The 17,723-nt window shown below is 26.8% G+C and overlaps 1 protein-coding gene across 1 annotated transcript in view; it reads left to right on the top strand.

The window, feature by feature from the left end:
* Positions 1-10,338: 10,338 nt before the first annotated feature.
* The window catches only part of LOC136089498 (uncharacterized), an 88,612-nt gene continuing 81,227 nt past the window's right edge, over positions 10,339-17,723 (top strand). Inside the window, exon 1 of the mRNA XM_065815527.1 lies at positions 10,339-10,533. Coding sequence (XP_065671599.1) covers positions 10,461-10,533 — 73 coding nt within the window. The 5' untranslated portion in view covers positions 10,339-10,460. The remainder of the gene's footprint in view (positions 10,534-17,723) is intronic.

Below are 17,723 nucleotides of genomic sequence, written 5' to 3'. Positions count from 1 at the left end.
TTTCATGACTGTCGAGAAGTAACAAAACTGGAGATTCCTGAGAACGGTTCGAATATTTAACAAAATGTTTAATCCATTCTATGAAAATTTCTGAGTTCATCCAACCAGAAGGATTTGCAAATCTCACACATCCAGGATGTCCTTCCTTAATCATGTAATCATGAAACTTTACCCTAGGAAAAATAAATAATGGAGGAATGGAATTTCCAATAGCATTAGAGGCACAACATGCAATTACAAATGTTCCTCGTTCTGCAGATGTGATTCTTCCAACTTGTTTGCTTCCTCTACCAGCTAAAACCTTTACCGGCTTTTGAACGGTTGTTAAACCAGTTTCATCAACATTATATACACAGTTAGGATTATATTTATATCGATTTCTTACCGTTTTAAGATTTTGAAAAAACTCTCTTAGAGTGTGTTTGTTAAAAGCTGTTGATCGAGCGAAGCTCGTTGCTTCAGGTGTTCGTAGAGACAACTCTGGTTGTCTTTTCATAAAACCTTGCAACCAATCAATGCCTGCAATTTTATTTTTGATCCATGATGATGGGCATATCTAACTGTTTTTTAAAGCAAATTAATATGCCAATAATCGCGTTGACCTAGTTGAAAGGCCATAGTTCATTTTTGATGCAATTAGTAAATAACTTGATAAACTTTTTTCATCTTCTGCTGTAAAAACTTGTCTATTGTTGTAGTTAGGCTTAAAAGCTTCATTTGGATTAAGCCTCTTTTTACGAGAATATCTTTTTAAAGTCATTCTATCTATGTTAAACTGACGTGCTACAACATTCAGTTGTATTCCTTCTAAAACTTTATTAACAGCTACTTTCATTGTTTCACTTGGTATAGCAACTTTATTTGTTTTTTTAATTCTATTTCTAACCATTTTAAGATCTGTAAAAAAATGTATCAATAAAAACATATGTTTGTAATAGATGCTAATATTTAACATAATATTATGTTAAATATTTTTTAATTATTATGTTAAATATTATTCTTTTGATATTATAAAATAATAGTATTATTATTACTAGCTTATAACATAAGTAGATTTAAAAAATGAAATGCTAAAAGCTATTGTTTGTTTACATATAGTTTTTTTTTAAATTATAAATACAATTCCATTCGTTTAACTGTATTGCTTATAAACAAAAACATGGGGCACTTCGTCTTCTATGGGGCACTTTGATCCTCCGATCAATGGGCCCCGCATAGTCAAAGATCAATGTACCCCAATAGGTATAGGTAACATATTGATAGCAATATCTACTGTATAAATTGTAGCCAATTAAAAATTATATACTATATTATACACCTAACACTTAAAAATTTAAAATAAAATTGTTGTTAACCCATACAGACATCTAAATAAAAATATATTTGAATTATAGTACGATTTAAAAAAATCACTTTTTATGACGAAAAACAATATTTTCTTTATTTTTTTTGACGCTGATAACCTTATGAAAAAATATTACGAATAATCAATTAGGGAAGCATAATGGTTAATTAAATTGCAACCTCACTTCTAGTAAGGCAAAAATGAACGAGTAAAAGCCAAAAGATCATACTGCCCCGGCGATCAATGCGCCCCCATCTCCCCTACACTGTTTTTGAATTTGGAAAATGTAGGGAGGGATTTTTACAGTGAGGGGAGACTATTCCATGTGCATATGCTCTGATATTTAATCGATTCAAGGGAACAGGTACAAGAGAAAAGGTGAACGGTTTTAAACTTTTTCATGTAAAATCCGGCAAATCAGACAAAAAAGCTTAGGATTTTTAGTTAATGTCTTTCTCTATCTACCGGAAAAAGTATATTACTGCAGCTTTAATATTAAATAGAAAAATGAAACATCACCCTTTACTGAAAGTTGAAAACATAACTGTTCCTTAAGTCTTTTAAATTTTTACGTCTTTACAAATTTTACGTCTTTACAAATTTTAAGTCTTTTAAATTTTTATCACTTTTAAATTTTAAGTCCTTAAAAAGTTTATATTTTTCCTTTATACATAGTTACTTAACTTACGGCAACATCATGTGGGCAAGTACTAATTACACTAAGCTAAAAAAACTTTATAGCAAGCAAAAACATGCTGTTAGAATCATATTTGGATCTGGTAGAGCGGTTCCTTGTGAACCTCTTTTACGTGTAATTGGTACCCTGAATATTTTTAAACTTAATATCCATCTTGTTCTACTGTTCATGTATAAAACAAAATATGGACTGTCCACCAAAATATTTGAAACTTATTTTAAAGTAATACACCATAAATATGCTACAAGATTTTCCGCTAATAACTTTGTTATACCAAAATCTTATTCTAAACAAGTTTCTTATTCAATTCAGAATCGCGGAACATTTTTGTGGAAAAGATTTCCAAACATTGTTTCCGGAAAAAAAAAATCTCTTCATCAGTTTAAAGCTGATTCAAAACAGTTTTTTTTAAACGCAGATATTGATTTATATTATTATAAGTCTTTCTTTTAAAAATAGATCAGATGTATAATTTAAAAACTGAAAAACAAGTTAATTATTCGTATTTTCGTAATTATTCGAAAGAAAAAAAAAAAAAAAAGGTTAAAATTTTTTGACAATAATCATTATCAAAAATCACATTTTCTCGCTTTTTATTTTATTTTTGTGCGTATTTTTATATATAAAGTTATTATATATTCACTTTTATTTTACCTAATCTAGTTATGATATTTTACTTTATCTTCTATATATTTTACTTAAAATATATATAAAGTTTTATATATTAACCTTACTTTTACTCAATCTGTTTATGATATTATGTATTAAACGATACTTTACTTTATTTATTATATATCTTTTGTAAACATTCATTTAATTTTTCTTTTATGTTATATATTCTTGAAGCAACTTTGTAAAAATTATAAATTGTAACACGGTGCTTGGCGATAAGGCAAATTATGCCTTCTTCTTGCTCCGGCCATTAACTTAATTGTAAATTTATGGAAACTGTCAAATTTGTTAAACGGCAAAATAAAATAAAATAAAAAAAAAAAAGTCATGGCAAACAATGCCGGAGAGCTACTCACGTGCACCGCACATTTTTCTTAAAGACCTTTTTTTTTTGCTTCTTTTCAGAAAGTTCCAGAAATAGAGGACATATTTTAGAATATGACGGTTGTGCCCTTTTACTTCAAAACCTAAAAAGATTAGGCACTACGTGGGGCAAGTATTATCTTTAGAAAAAAGGTGCGATTTGATTATTATACATACATTTCAAGATGCTCAATACAAATTACAATAATCTAAATAACCAAGAGCTGAGTGAAAATAAAGAGGGTTACTGCGAAAAGAGAAGAGCGAAAAAAAGAAAATTCTGCGCATGCCGTATTAGTTTAAATACTATAAATTCGCGGACATGCGCAAAAAGCTAATCAAGCTGTCGCGTTATTGAACTAACACAACACTGCGCCCGGCAAAGTTAAATCATTTATCAATGCATTTTTTATCTCGTCTATAAATGTAATATCAACTAATTGTTTCGAACGTTTATAATTTTCAAGCAGATACAGCTTTGTTTTACGTTCTTTTGATAATTGACGGTTTATCACTAGAAAAAATTCTAACATCCGCTGCTCGTACTTGACCATAACTCGATTGTATAAAACTTTGAACAATTCCTCTTTTCCATATTGACCGAGGAACTTTCGGATTGTCAACAAGCACAACATTGTCAATTTTTCAATAAATCCTGAATTTTGATGTAAGATGCTTATTGGAAACTCGGTTAATGTTGTTGAATACTCTGTTCTCTATACGTTCCAAAAATAATTTGCAATTGATTTTCATTTCTCAAATCTTGCTTTATAGTCATTTTTGAGTAATATATCATTTCAGACCACGGATTCAAGGGGATCTTTTTTTCCGTATAATAGATGATTTGGTGTGAGTGGGTCGTCTCCTGGCACTTCGTAAGTAAAATTGATTGGACGATTATTAATTATTATTTATGCTTCGGCAAGTATTGTAAAACTTTTGAGTTTCTTCCTCAGTAAAATTGAACCATTGTCACTGATGACTTGATAAGATACTATAGCATTCAATAAATCTACGAAAGGTGGCAAATGCAAGCTTCCGCTGTACAATCGGGAACCAAATCTAAATAAAGTATACGTGTGCTACAACATGTAGTGACAAAGATCCATGCGTTAAAAATTCCACAACTTTCATATATATTATTTAACATAACTGTACCGCATTGATCTACTCCTACGCATTTAAAGGCATAATCATCGTCAGGTCGAGATAGAGGTAAAGGCAGAGCATTAGCATTAGGGAAGGGTTCGCTATTGTATTTTCTGCATATATAACAGTCCCTAATTATGTTTTTAATTCGATTAAGAGCTTTGAACAACCAAAATATATTTAAAGCCTTAATATATTTAAAGTTTAGGCAAGAGTGATCTGAACTTAATAATGTAACCGCATCAAAAAACAATCTCATTGAATATTCTTCTTTCTTCGGGATTTCTTTCACTTTTAATAAAACTCCAAAATTTAATATCGTATGAAGAACAATTATTTTTTCAAAACGTTCTTGAATAAAATGTTTCATATTTTTTATTTACATTGTTAAGTCAATTTAGGCAAATAAAAGAATCAAAAAAAAGTTTAACAAAAGAAATGCCTAAAACACATGACAACTCTTTATATAAAACCGAAAAAAAGTAGCTAACAATAGTATAGCTCTTAATTCTAGCCTAGGAATTGTATTTTTAACTAAAAGGGAAACTCTTGATTTAGAAAAAAATAGACATGAATTCGCCAACCCTTTATTGCTACTTTTTAAACAAATGCAACACCAGTACGCTTTTAAAGTTGCATTGCATATTTTTCAAATTTAATAAACTGAGTGTTGCAAACGGATTTACTGAACCATCTAGGTATACTAATATATGGTACCGAACTCAACTCATTAATTATTTCTTCCCATTCATTAAAAATATCATTATTTATAGGCAAACACCATCCTAATTTTTATTTGCAAATTGACTGGAATAAAATTATACATCCGACAATAAATAACAGGAGTCATTAATCCTAAGGGAACATAAAAGCTAGAAATAAATTAAAGATTGTTACGCTTCGTAGGTTTGTCTATTAAATATAATATATCCACAAATGAAAAGGTAAAATTATCTTCAATTTTATTCTACTTGGTACCAAGGACTTTATCAATGTCGTTTGAAATAGAATTCATTTCTTTAATTAAGCTGCACAGTTTCTTAGAACTGGATTCAAATTTTCTAAGGTTGAAGTTTCCTACTTTTAAACATAATTTTGCTTTATTATAAAACTGAAGTCCTTTCAACACTGAGTCAAAACTTACATTTAAATCATCAACATGAAGTGATTGAAGTAATTCTTGCTAAAATTAAAATCATTAGAAGCATAACGTCGCGTGTTTAGTTAATGTAGATGATAATAAAAAGGGAGAAGAGGTTACACCAAACAAAACCCTGCACAGTCGATAAACGCATAATTCAGCATTACGTAAATTATTAATATCTTAATCAAATAAATCTTTATACCATATAAATCTTATAAAGTCACGATGTTTTTCAGATGATGCAATGTTTAAAAATGCCTATTCAATATCGGCTATAAATGCAATTCGCTTTGCACAAAAACGTTTAAGTACACTAAATAATGAAGTTGTAAAAGAAGATCCAAAAAATCAACATTCATTTAACGTAGGACAGAATGAGCATGAACTTTCATCAAAAATATGGCGCATTTTAGAAGTTAATTTATGTTCTCGAAAATGCCGACGGTGACAGTGTAAATAACGAACGTCACCAATATTACTTTCAAAATTTGAAACTTTGTCAATCATACCCTTGGACAAGTGAACCTTAATTATACTTTTGTAAGATAAAAATCAATTCCCATCCTTTGTAAATTTTTTCACTAAAGCTAAAAATCTAGATTTACATAATCTTTTGTAACGAACGAATTCTCCACATAGAATTTCTTTAGTAATACTAAATCAAAAACACATAAAATGTAGGAATGAAATCTTAAATAAATAATCATAAGTCGCATTAAATTAAATAAATAAAGAAAAGACACTTAGCTGTTTAATCTTCCAATATCTTCTTAATACTGTGTTCCATAACAAGCATGAACTGTCCATGGGCTACATAAAAAGTTTATGGAACAAGTATTATCTTTCGAATAAAGGTGCAATTTGATTATTATACGTATATTTTAGGATGCTCAATAAAAATAATAAAAATCTAAATAAACAAGAGCTGAGTGCAACGTAACCGCAAAAAGAGAAGAGCGAAGAGAAGAGAAATCAGCGCATATTGCATTAGTTTAAATACTATATATTTGCGGACATGCGCAAAAAGCTAATCTGGCTGTAACGTTATCAAACTAAAGCAGCAAAACCCGTGTCGTCGACCATGGGAGTTGAACTAACATACTTTTTATTTATTATTATTGTTTGTATAAATATTTTGTCATCTTCCCAATAAATTATTTACAACATTTTTTTGAGTTAAGGTGTGACGGAAGCAGTCAGAAGACAAAAGTCCTATCATCCAGCCCTGTTATATCATTTACATATTACAAAAAAACAACTTAAAATATTAAAAAAAGTAAATTACAAACCCAGTAAAATAATATTAAATACTTTTAAATAAAAAGTGTTACATTATCATTATTTTTTTTTCGAATACAATATAACTTAAAACAAAAAAATAACTTAAAATATAATTATAGTTATAATTACAAATTATATTTAATATACGTCATAATCAAGTAAATGTTTTTTTAAGATACTTTTAAAAGTTTGAACTGAAGTTGTAGTTTTACAATTATTTGGGTGAAATAAGTTTAAAAAAATATTAGGTAACATATGATATTTTAATCTAAACATGAATAAATGAATATTTTAAATATTTAACCGGTATACATTCAGTACTCCAAGCATTTTAAGCAGTGGATTGACACTGGTGTTTTTATTAGCAAGGCGGCTTGCTTGTTTTTGTTTTTTTAAGATACACGTTAGTCAGATAAGTGCTTGCCCAAGCAATGTTACAATAACTAATGTAGCTATAAATAAATGAAAAGTAAATATATTTTAAACAGTTTTTATCGAACATATATCCAGTTTTATAAATAGTTCCAATACTTTTTAAAATTTTATTTTCTATTTGATTAATATGCCTTTTCTAAATTATTGGCTCATCTTTTAAAACACCTAAGAATTCACACAGAATGTCGTTGCGACTTGGTTTTTACTTTTAAAATATCCGAGAGTTTTTAGGGCAACGTGTTAAATTTATTTAGAAAAGAGATTTAGAAAAGAGAGTATTTTTGCTTTTGGTAGGGTTCAGAGAGAGTTTGTTGACTTTAAACCATTTATTAAGATTATCAAGCTCACAACTAATAGTAGAAAAGATTGCCTTAATGTTAGAGTAAGTATAAAAAACTTGAGTGTCATCAGCAAAAAGATTGGAGTTTAGTATACTAGATAAGTAAACATCGTTGATATAAACAATAAACAATAGCCTGGAATGGATTCCGCAGGTAATTTTTTCTAATTTAGTGAAGGTTTTGTCATAAGATACACATTGTTTGCAATTTTTAAGATAGGAACAAAACCATTTAAAATTATTATTTTTGACTCTATAACTTTCAAGTTTGTAAAGAAAAACATCGCGCATAACAGTATCAAAGGCCTTTTAGAGGTCAATAAACACTCCAAGAGTATATTGGTTGTTTTCAAACCCATTTAATATTTGTTTAACTAATTTAATTACTGCATGTTCTGTAGAGTGCTCTTAAGTAAATCCGTAAGATTATTGTTTAGAACTATGTGAGTTGTGAGATAGTAGTAAATCCTATTATTCATTATCATATTTATTATATCCCAAGTTTTTGTGTATTATTTTGTAATAAATTTGAGAAATAATATTTTTAGATTTTTTTTCAAGTTTTTAAACAGGTTTTTGAAAATATTTAATTTTTACCGTTTTAACAAGTTTTATTTTAAGTATTTTTTATTGAGTTTTTGTTTCTACTTGGAAGAATTATTAAGTCCTTTTTTAATCCATGGACTTTGAAGACTTTTACGCTCGATTTTAATTTCCTTCATCAAAAACGCTTTGTCTAAGGCATTAAAGAAGTCGTGGTAAAAAAATTCACAGTCTTTATTTGTATCTTTGCAATTATGTAGTTGTTTCCAGTTGACTTTGAATAAATAATTTCTAAATTCCTTTTCATTAATTTCAGTAATCTGTCTTTTTTTTTTTTTTTTTTTTTTTATAAAAATCATATAAAAAAAAATTGGAAAGTGGTCGCTTATGCAACATGCTTGATTGCGGAAGATTTAAACAACAGAGTTGTTTTTAATTTAATTTAATGAATAATAGTAATAGTAATAGAAATAAATAATCAGGGCCTCATCGAGATTTTGTCGCGCCCCCGGTCAATTTTTGTTCGATACCCTAAAGTTTGGGGCACCGAACTCTACAGCTTTTTATTCTGTATTTAGACACTGATTCATGCTTTCGAATCCTGGACATGACGTTTTTAGTCTAAGATGTGTTTTACTTGCAGTGGTGGGTTTTAGGAGGAGGCCGTGGAGGTAGAAGAACTCCCCTTTCCTTGGGGCTTTTTTCCAGAAATATTCTTATGTAAATTGACTATTATACAGAATTGGAATATTATAATGGCGAATGAAGTTGACTATTATACGTTATTATACGTATATGAACTTGATTATTACACTAAAGCAGACATTTTTTTTTAGATTTTTCAGCCACCTCCTTGGCAAGCGACAAAACCCGCCCCTGGTTACTTATTTTTAAAAAAATGAAAAAAATTTTATTTCTTATGAAATCAAAAAATATTTTAAATATAGAATTAAATTGACAGAGGAATTAAAGAGAAAAAGACTAAAATGCAATATCACAATATCAAATTAATTGAAACGACTGTATTGAAAAAGAATATTTGAAAAGTGTTGGAATGAAAGTCACTTAACTGATTTATGTATCATAGTATTGATAATGCTTTAAAACAACCCCAATAAGTGTTATGAAATTCAAATTTTAACTACATTATTTTTGGAGAGGTGGCAATCAGTCCTTTCACGCAGAAAATAAAGAAATTTCCATTTCACCTATTCTAAACTTTAATTTCACTTCACCTTATAAATATCTAAATATCTTACAAAACATCTTACAGAAAAAATATATGCATTTAACGTTAAAAGTTATGCATTTAACGTTATGCATGTAACGTTATGCATGTAACGTTATGCATGTAACGTTATGCATGTAACGTTATGCATGTAACGTTATGCATGTAACGTTATGCATGTAACATTATGAATGTAACGTTATGAATGTAACGTAGACATTTTCGAAAAAGTTTCCGGGAATAAAACACTTTAAAGAGCATGCTCAAATTACCCTGTGTTTTTCAATAAAATTACCTGATTTAAAGTCCTATAATTGCAGTGTCTTTATTTGCTTTTTAAATAAAAGCAAAATAAGGTAAAAATTTTAAATATTTTACCAATACTAAACATCTTTCTGCTATTTAAATTCTAAAAATTGTAGTTTTCTTGTAAAAAGGTTTGACTTCATAAATTAAAAAAATTAATTTTTTTTTTTTTTTTTTTTTTTTGCGTGAAACAAAATAGTATTGTTTGAATAAAAAGTGGGTTAAAATTTGAACTTTTAATGATAAGTGTTGTTAATAGCAAATCATTTTATATCAAAAGTTAGTTTAAATTGTGAGATCAGCCTTTTTTTTTTTTCTTAATGTTATTTTATCAAGCTAACTTAAAGTGCTCATATTACCAAGTGGTCTGGGTAAAAAGAGCATTTTTGCTAGTTTTTTAAAATCTTTGTATTTAGAAAAAAACCATTTCGGTTCAAAAAATATCTAGGTGAATCATGAGTAGTAATCCCCAAAATTTGTTTATTCGCAAATATTTTGGATCCAGTATAATTATTTAAAAAAATATTCTAATAATGCTTAAAGTGCTCATAAGCCCTAACTTACCCTATATTTATATGAAGAGTTTATTTTCAAAACGCGATAAAAGCAACTTTTTTTTTTAATATAAAGATAAAAATTAATTTTTAAAAAGCATTTAGGAACCCGTCAAAAAAAATAAATTTTTAAAGGAACTCATTTATTGAAACATGAATAAATTAGTATTCACAGACTTAAAAGATATATATAACTAAATGGGTTACTATAACACTTATGTTTTAATATGGATATACATAGTTTATTACTATTTAAGTTGACAATTTTTATTTTTGAAACATGAATGCTATTAAACCTCTAGATAGCCTCTGAAAAATTATGAAACATGACTAGCATAATAATTGTTTAAAAAAGTATATAAAAAAGCAGAGAAGAAATCAAAAAAGTTAAAATTGATTAGTAATGAGCCCGAGTATTTTTTTATGGCTCTCTTTATTATTCCTTCAACTTTTTAGTTCAACCATGGAAATGCTTTGTAAGTACTTTTTTTAATTTTGTTATCGAAATCCGCAAAATCTTTTTAAACATCTAGCTGCGCATAAACAACATCTGCGCATAACTAAAATATGTAGAATAAAAGAAGTAAATAAAAAATAAGATAAAATTAAAGAGAGAAGCATCTAAAACAAATGTAATATCTGCATATTATTTTAGTATAATTAGAATTTAAGTACATCAAGTAGTCCTTCCTGTTTTATTTTAAAACACTTAAGAAGTTGATTTAACTGAAAAGTTTGCAAAATTTTCCTTACCAAATGTCGAGAGCACGCTCATATATTAAAAATTGTCTAAATAAATACTTCCGTTCGAAGGTCACCAATTGTTATACTGAGTTTTAATTAATTTTTGAATTTTTTCTTCAAACTTTTTAAGTGCTATTTCAACGTGTTACTTGCGCCCTCTTTTTATCGCATAAATATTTATTTTGATGATGCCGAATAGCCAATTGTTTCAATTTTTCTTCTAACACACTTGCTTTGTATTGTTTTGTTCTTGTTGCCATTTACATTTTTGTTTTGGCAATGTATTATTGTTTACACTCACATTCTATTAAGTATACTCCGAGATATTTGATGGTAGTTTTGTTTTGTTGCGCGAGGTTAGCAAAGATATGCACTAGATTTAAAAACTGTCTTAAAACCTGTTTTCCTAAAGATTTTTTAAAGTTTTGGTAATACTATTGGGATCCGCGGTATTAATATAGTTGGAATGGCTTCGTTGTTAGATAGGTCTATATCATTAATTAAGTGTCATTTTTGTATAACAATATTTGCAAGATTTAATAAGTTTTTCTGTTTTCATTATTTTTAGCAAAGACATCAAACAGGAAATTAATTTCTTTATTTGCAAGTTTTTCAGAGCAAATTGATAAACCTCTCTGCATAAATCCACTTAATAATTCTTCTATGACATTTGAATAGTGGTTTGAATTGGACTTGATCTGAAAATTTATTAATACTTCCTTTCGATGTTTATTAAAAGTATAATTACCTTTTTAATTATTTATTACTTCGATATGTAAAAAACTTTTTTTTCCATCTTCCAAACCGATTGTGTACTTAAAGGCATAATGTTGACTGTTTAGTATTTGTTGAGAATGGATGATATTATCTTTTTTGCAAAATCGTGCGTTTCTTTCGTCTACTTAACTCAAAAACAATTTTATTTCTAGCGATAGAATAAAATGAAGCATTATGTCAATTGCTTTATTTTCAAAAAATTGCAGGAAAACTTTTACGAGAATTACCATGAGTGAAAAGTCCTATAGTACCTTAATCCACAATAAAGTATTTAAAACAATAAATAAAAAATATATATAAATCAATCTTTACAAAAAGATGTCCTTTACAGACAAAAAAAAACAAAACATATAAAATAGAAAACTGCATATATAACCCTTACGTTAAAGGGGGAGGGGGTAAATTACCTGAGTTCTTTGTATCCGAGCATTGGAGTAGAAGGGGTGCATTTCAGCCTAACTTTTTTTTTTACTTATTTCAAATAGATTGATAAGGAAGTATTTGATTTTGATCCTTTGGCTTTTTATATCAAAAGTAAATTACCTTGGTTACCTGAATAGCTTTCTTTTACCTAGATATCGGTAACTCATATGTTAAAAATACATTCTTAAAACATCATTTTCATGCACATTTATATATTTATATATATATATATTTATATGTATATATATATATATATAAATATATAAACAAATATATATATATATATATATATATATATATATATATATATATATATATATATATATATATATATATATATATATATATATATATATATATATAGACATATAGGCAAAAGTCATACCAATAATAAAAAACGGTGACTCTCCCAACATAAATAATTATCGTCCTAATTCAGTTCTTCCTGCTCTCTCAAAAGTTTTAGAAAGAAATTTGTACACCAAAATATATAATCACCTTACTATAAACAACTTATTATACAAAAACCAATATGGCTTTCAAAAAAACAAATCCACCGAACACACAATTCTTGAAGTTACTGGAAATATTTCTTAATCATTGGAAATATCTCAGTTTACTTTGGCTGTTTTCATAGACGTAGCGAAAGCTTTTAATACTATAGATCACAAAACTCTTTTTAAAAAGTTAGAGTGGTACAAAATAACTGGTAATGCATTAGTTTTGCTGAAAAAGTTTTCTTTATAATAGAAAGCAATTTGTTTATGTAGATGAAAGTACATCATCTAGTTTGTTAAATGTAATATGCAGAGTTCCGCAAGGATCCATATTTAGGACCTCTTTTATTTTTAATTTACATTAATGACCTATTTAAAGCTTCAAATCTAATTACAATTATGTTTGCTGATAATACCAACTTATTTCTCTCTCATAATAACATAATAACATTATTTAGCAACATGAGCATTGAACTGGCTAAAGTTTCTAATTGGTTTAAATTAAACAGGTTATCATTAAATATTGAAAAAACTAAATGGATTCTTTTCCATCCAGCTGGTAAAAAACACCAACTTCCAATTAATATACTAAATCTTTTTATTGATGATATTTGTATTAAACGGGTTATTGTGACAAAATTTTTAGGTGCGTATATTGACGAAAGTCTTACTTGGACGAACCACATTGCAAATTTATGTAATAAAATTTCAAAGAGTATAGGGATTTTATACAAAGCAAGAAGCGTATTAAACAAACATACATTAATTCACTTATATTATTCACTAATTTATTGTCATTTAAGCTATGCTAATATTGCTTGGGGCAGTACAAATAAAGGAAAACTCGAACCTTTTTATCGGCAACAAAAGCATGTTGCACGGCTTATAAATTTTAAAGGCCGTTTTGCTCATGCCAAACTTCTTTTATATGAAATGAAAGTTGTTAATATATACGAACTAAATGTCTTTAATATTTTATGTTTCATGTTTCAATGTAAAAACAAACTTATCGCCTAATTCTTTTCATAATTTATATTTACAAAAAGACAGAAATAAATAAATACTAAGGAATAATAATATAGTTCGACAACCGTTTTCTCAAACTAATTTTGGAAAACTTTGTATTTCTTTTCGCGGAAAATATATACATACATACATATATATATATATATATATATATATATATATATATATATATATATATATATATATATATATATATATATATATATATATATATATATATATATATATATATATATATATATTTGTATATCCATATATATATATATATATATATTTGAATATATATTTACATATATTTACATATATATAAATATATATATATATATATTTTTTTTTATTGTTCTTTATAACAACGGATCTTTTTTATGGAACAATGTAATTTTAAATGCTTCTAATGATATTTCTCAAGATTGTACTTTAAATTCTTTTAAATACAATCCTAAAAAAGAATTTTTTCAATTACAATTATATTGATTTGCTTTTAAAGTATTTTCAAGTTTATTTAATTATTTTATTCTTTAGCGGTTCTTTTACTTTAGCGGTTCTCGGTGGCAAGACTTGCCGGTCTTCTTCGAGTTTCCGCCTTCTTTATTATTTTTATTATAAAATATTTTTATTGTATTTTCTTTCTTCTATTTAGATTTTTATTTGTTTTTATTTATAAAAACTGTAAAATGAATTTTAAAAAGTTGTAATAAAAAACAATAAATAAATATATATATATATATATATATATATAATATATATATATATATATATATATATATATATATATATATATATATATATATATGTATATATACTATATATATATATATATATATATATATATATATATATATATATATATATATATATATATATATATATATATACATATATATATATATATATGTATATATATATATATATATATATGTAAATATATGTAAATATATATTCAAATATATATATATATGGATATACAATATCCATATATATATATATACAAAACGGTATAATAATATATATATATACAAAACGGGTGACAACTACAAATCCGGATAAAAAGAAATTGTGCGCAAGTCATATTCAGTTGTTTAACTTTGCTACTTCGTTACATTGTCAAGTAGTATATAATTCAAGTAATAATTTTACATTTTTGTTTGAAAATTGTCAATTTAGTTGTCATAAAATGTTTTCTAAAGAAAAGCTTCTACGAGAACGCGTTGTACATTTTTATGAACGCCATAAAAGTGTTGGCAAAAGGTTTACTGTAGAACATTTTTTGAAAGAAGGTATATCGAAAAGTACAATTTACAATATTTTAATACGTGGTACTGTTGAAAGAAAGCAAGGACCCGGACGAAAGCCCACAATAATGACCAAGAAAAACTTGAAGTTAAAAACTAGATTTAACAACAAAGATGGCATTAGCAAGCGCGATGCCCCCTACAATATTTGAGTGTATCCAGCAGTAAATCAGTAGAGCACTCAAAAAACTTCAAGTTAAACCAAGAAAATAGCAGAAATTGCCATCCTACACCAAAAGTCAAACTACTTAAGTAGAAAAAGATTGTCGTTAACTTTTGAGAAATTTTGGTAACAAAAAATTCATTTTAGATGAAATAATTTTACTTTAATTAAACTCCAAATGCCTGGTAACAAAATTTATTACACAGACAACTTTTCTGTTACCCTACTTGATGGTTAATTTAAAATGCGAAGCAAATTTTAGAAGAAAGTAATGTTATATATTGTTGTCTCTGACAGAGGAATTTCAGAGCCATTTTTCAAGGTAAATGGTCTAGCTGTCAACCAAGAAGTTTACATAAACCAATGCTTAACTAAAAATTTAATGCAATATTTTAATAAATATCATTCAGATGATAATTACATACTTTGGCCCGAAAAAGTTTCGTCACACTATGAGAAAAATATTACTGAGTTCCTCCAAACCGATAATATTCCTGTTGTACCGAAGAATGTTAACCCCACCAATCTTCCTCAATGTAGAACAATTGAAAATTTTTTTGGAGAACTAAGTTCCTTAAGGTGCAAAAGTGGTTGGAAAGCTCGAAGTATTTCACTCAAGCGTAGAATTAAGAAATCCCTAAAAGAAATGGACACAACTGGTGTACAAATAGCTTGCGCCAACATTAAAACAAAGTTGCGCAGAGTAGCGGATAAAGGAGCCCTTGTAGAAAACCATTAATTTTATTGTATATATTAAGTTGTCATCAATTATATATCAACATTAAAATTTTTATGAAAAAATTATTTCATCAAAATTAACATATCTTTTCATTCCGTATTTTTAGTTGTCACCCGTTATATATATATATATATATATATATATATATATATATATATATATATATATATATATATATATATATATATATATATATATATATTTTAAGTTACGACATCTTGTATAAGAGTTAAATAAATTTAATATAACAAACATCAATAAATACGAATTCTCTCAATACTAATTTTTTTATTTTATCTAAGAAATTTTCATTAGATTATTGATATTATCATCTTGAGCTTTAATTAGAAATTACTATTTTAATTGAATCACAAACAATCGGTAACGTCACTTTTAATGGCTTCTTTAAAGTTCGCTTTAATTGGGCTTCTTTAACATTACGTAGGTATAAAAATATGGCGTCTAGAATTGTGTTTTTACATATTGACCATTATCTAAATTCATACCTCCATTTTCAGGTCTACATTTGTTGAACTGAATTTCAATTGCCTCTCGAACTTTTCTTTCAAATTTTTTTAGTTCTACTTTTAACGTCTTTACTTGATCCCATTTTATACTACATGAACATTTTTTTTATGATGCCTAATTGCAGATTGTTCTAATTTTATATATATAAATATATATATATATATATATATATATATATATATATATATATATATATATATATATATATATATATATATATATATATATATATATATATATATATATATATATATATATATATATAATATATATATATATATATATATATATATATATATATATATATAGTTTTAAAATGAATAAAAACTTTTTGTTGATACTCAGAGTTTTATTCCTAACAGCATTAATCAGCCGCATATAGTTAAATTAAGAAAATAAAAAACTGTTAAAAATACAAATAAAGCAATGCATTAGGGCCTGACGTCAGATAATCGACCGCTTAAAGTTTGCCTAAGTCGAATTGACAATAAAAGATTTTAATTCTATGTAATCGTATAGAAATAATTTTAATTTTCTTATTTATTAATCTGTTGTAATTTTTTAAAATATTATCATATTTTTTATTACGTTGTGGGTAGCGCAACGGTACGTTGCTTTATTTTTTTATCGTAACACGGTAGCAAAGTTTGATTGGTTTATCTTAAGTATAGGGATAGGCGAGGTGGAGCGCACTTACATTGATTAAGGGTTTTGGATTAGGCATGCATTCTTTAAATAAAAGAAAAAAAATTCAACAAATCAGAAATCACTACCGTGACTTTAAGAAAATAATTAAAACGATAGTACCGTTGCGCGAGCAACAGCGTTTTTATCCCGTTAACAGTCCGCGCGTTTTCTAAAAAACAGTCCCTATAAGTTTTGCGTTTTTTTTTTGAAGTTGTCTTTAAATGTTCCGGCTTTTTAAAAACTTCGTTTTTTTACTTTTAAATTATAAAAAAAGTTTTAACCATTTTAACACTATTAAACACTAAAAAACACTACTATTCATGTATTAGAATTTATAACCATAATATAATAATAGAAATTTTTTTATAAAAAATAAGTTCTAATATTCAGTCTTTGTGTGAAAAGTCATAAAACACGGAGCTGCACAAAGTCCTACATCACATTCTACACATTCATATCTAGAATCTTTTCTTATTTTGTGCTTGTAACATACCACTCACCTTCTCTGAGCATTAATTTTTTTTTTCTGACGCTGGCACATATAATGGAAAATGTCAGTCAATCAATTGTAAGGGGTTGATTGCTACCAATCTAGAGTGAGATTTTTTTGGCCATTGGCCATATCGTTTAATAATCCGTGTAATTGACGTTGTTCTAAAGTTTAATGGTGTCATATTACGACCCATTTTTTTACAAATTATTTGTGCATTAAATGCTGCTCGATTAATTAAATGAGTAAACACTTTCTTGTACCACTTTTTTTACCCTTTTCCTTTCAACTTCGTATGAT

This window comes from Hydra vulgaris, chromosome 13 (genome assembly GCF_038396675.1).
Source record: "Hydra vulgaris chromosome 13, alternate assembly HydraT2T_AEP".
In the NCBI taxonomy this organism is placed as follows: Eukaryota; Metazoa; Cnidaria; class Hydrozoa; order Anthoathecata; family Hydridae; genus Hydra; species Hydra vulgaris.
Note: the sequence above shows the minus strand (reverse complement) of the source record. Positions and strands in the feature narration are given on the sequence as shown.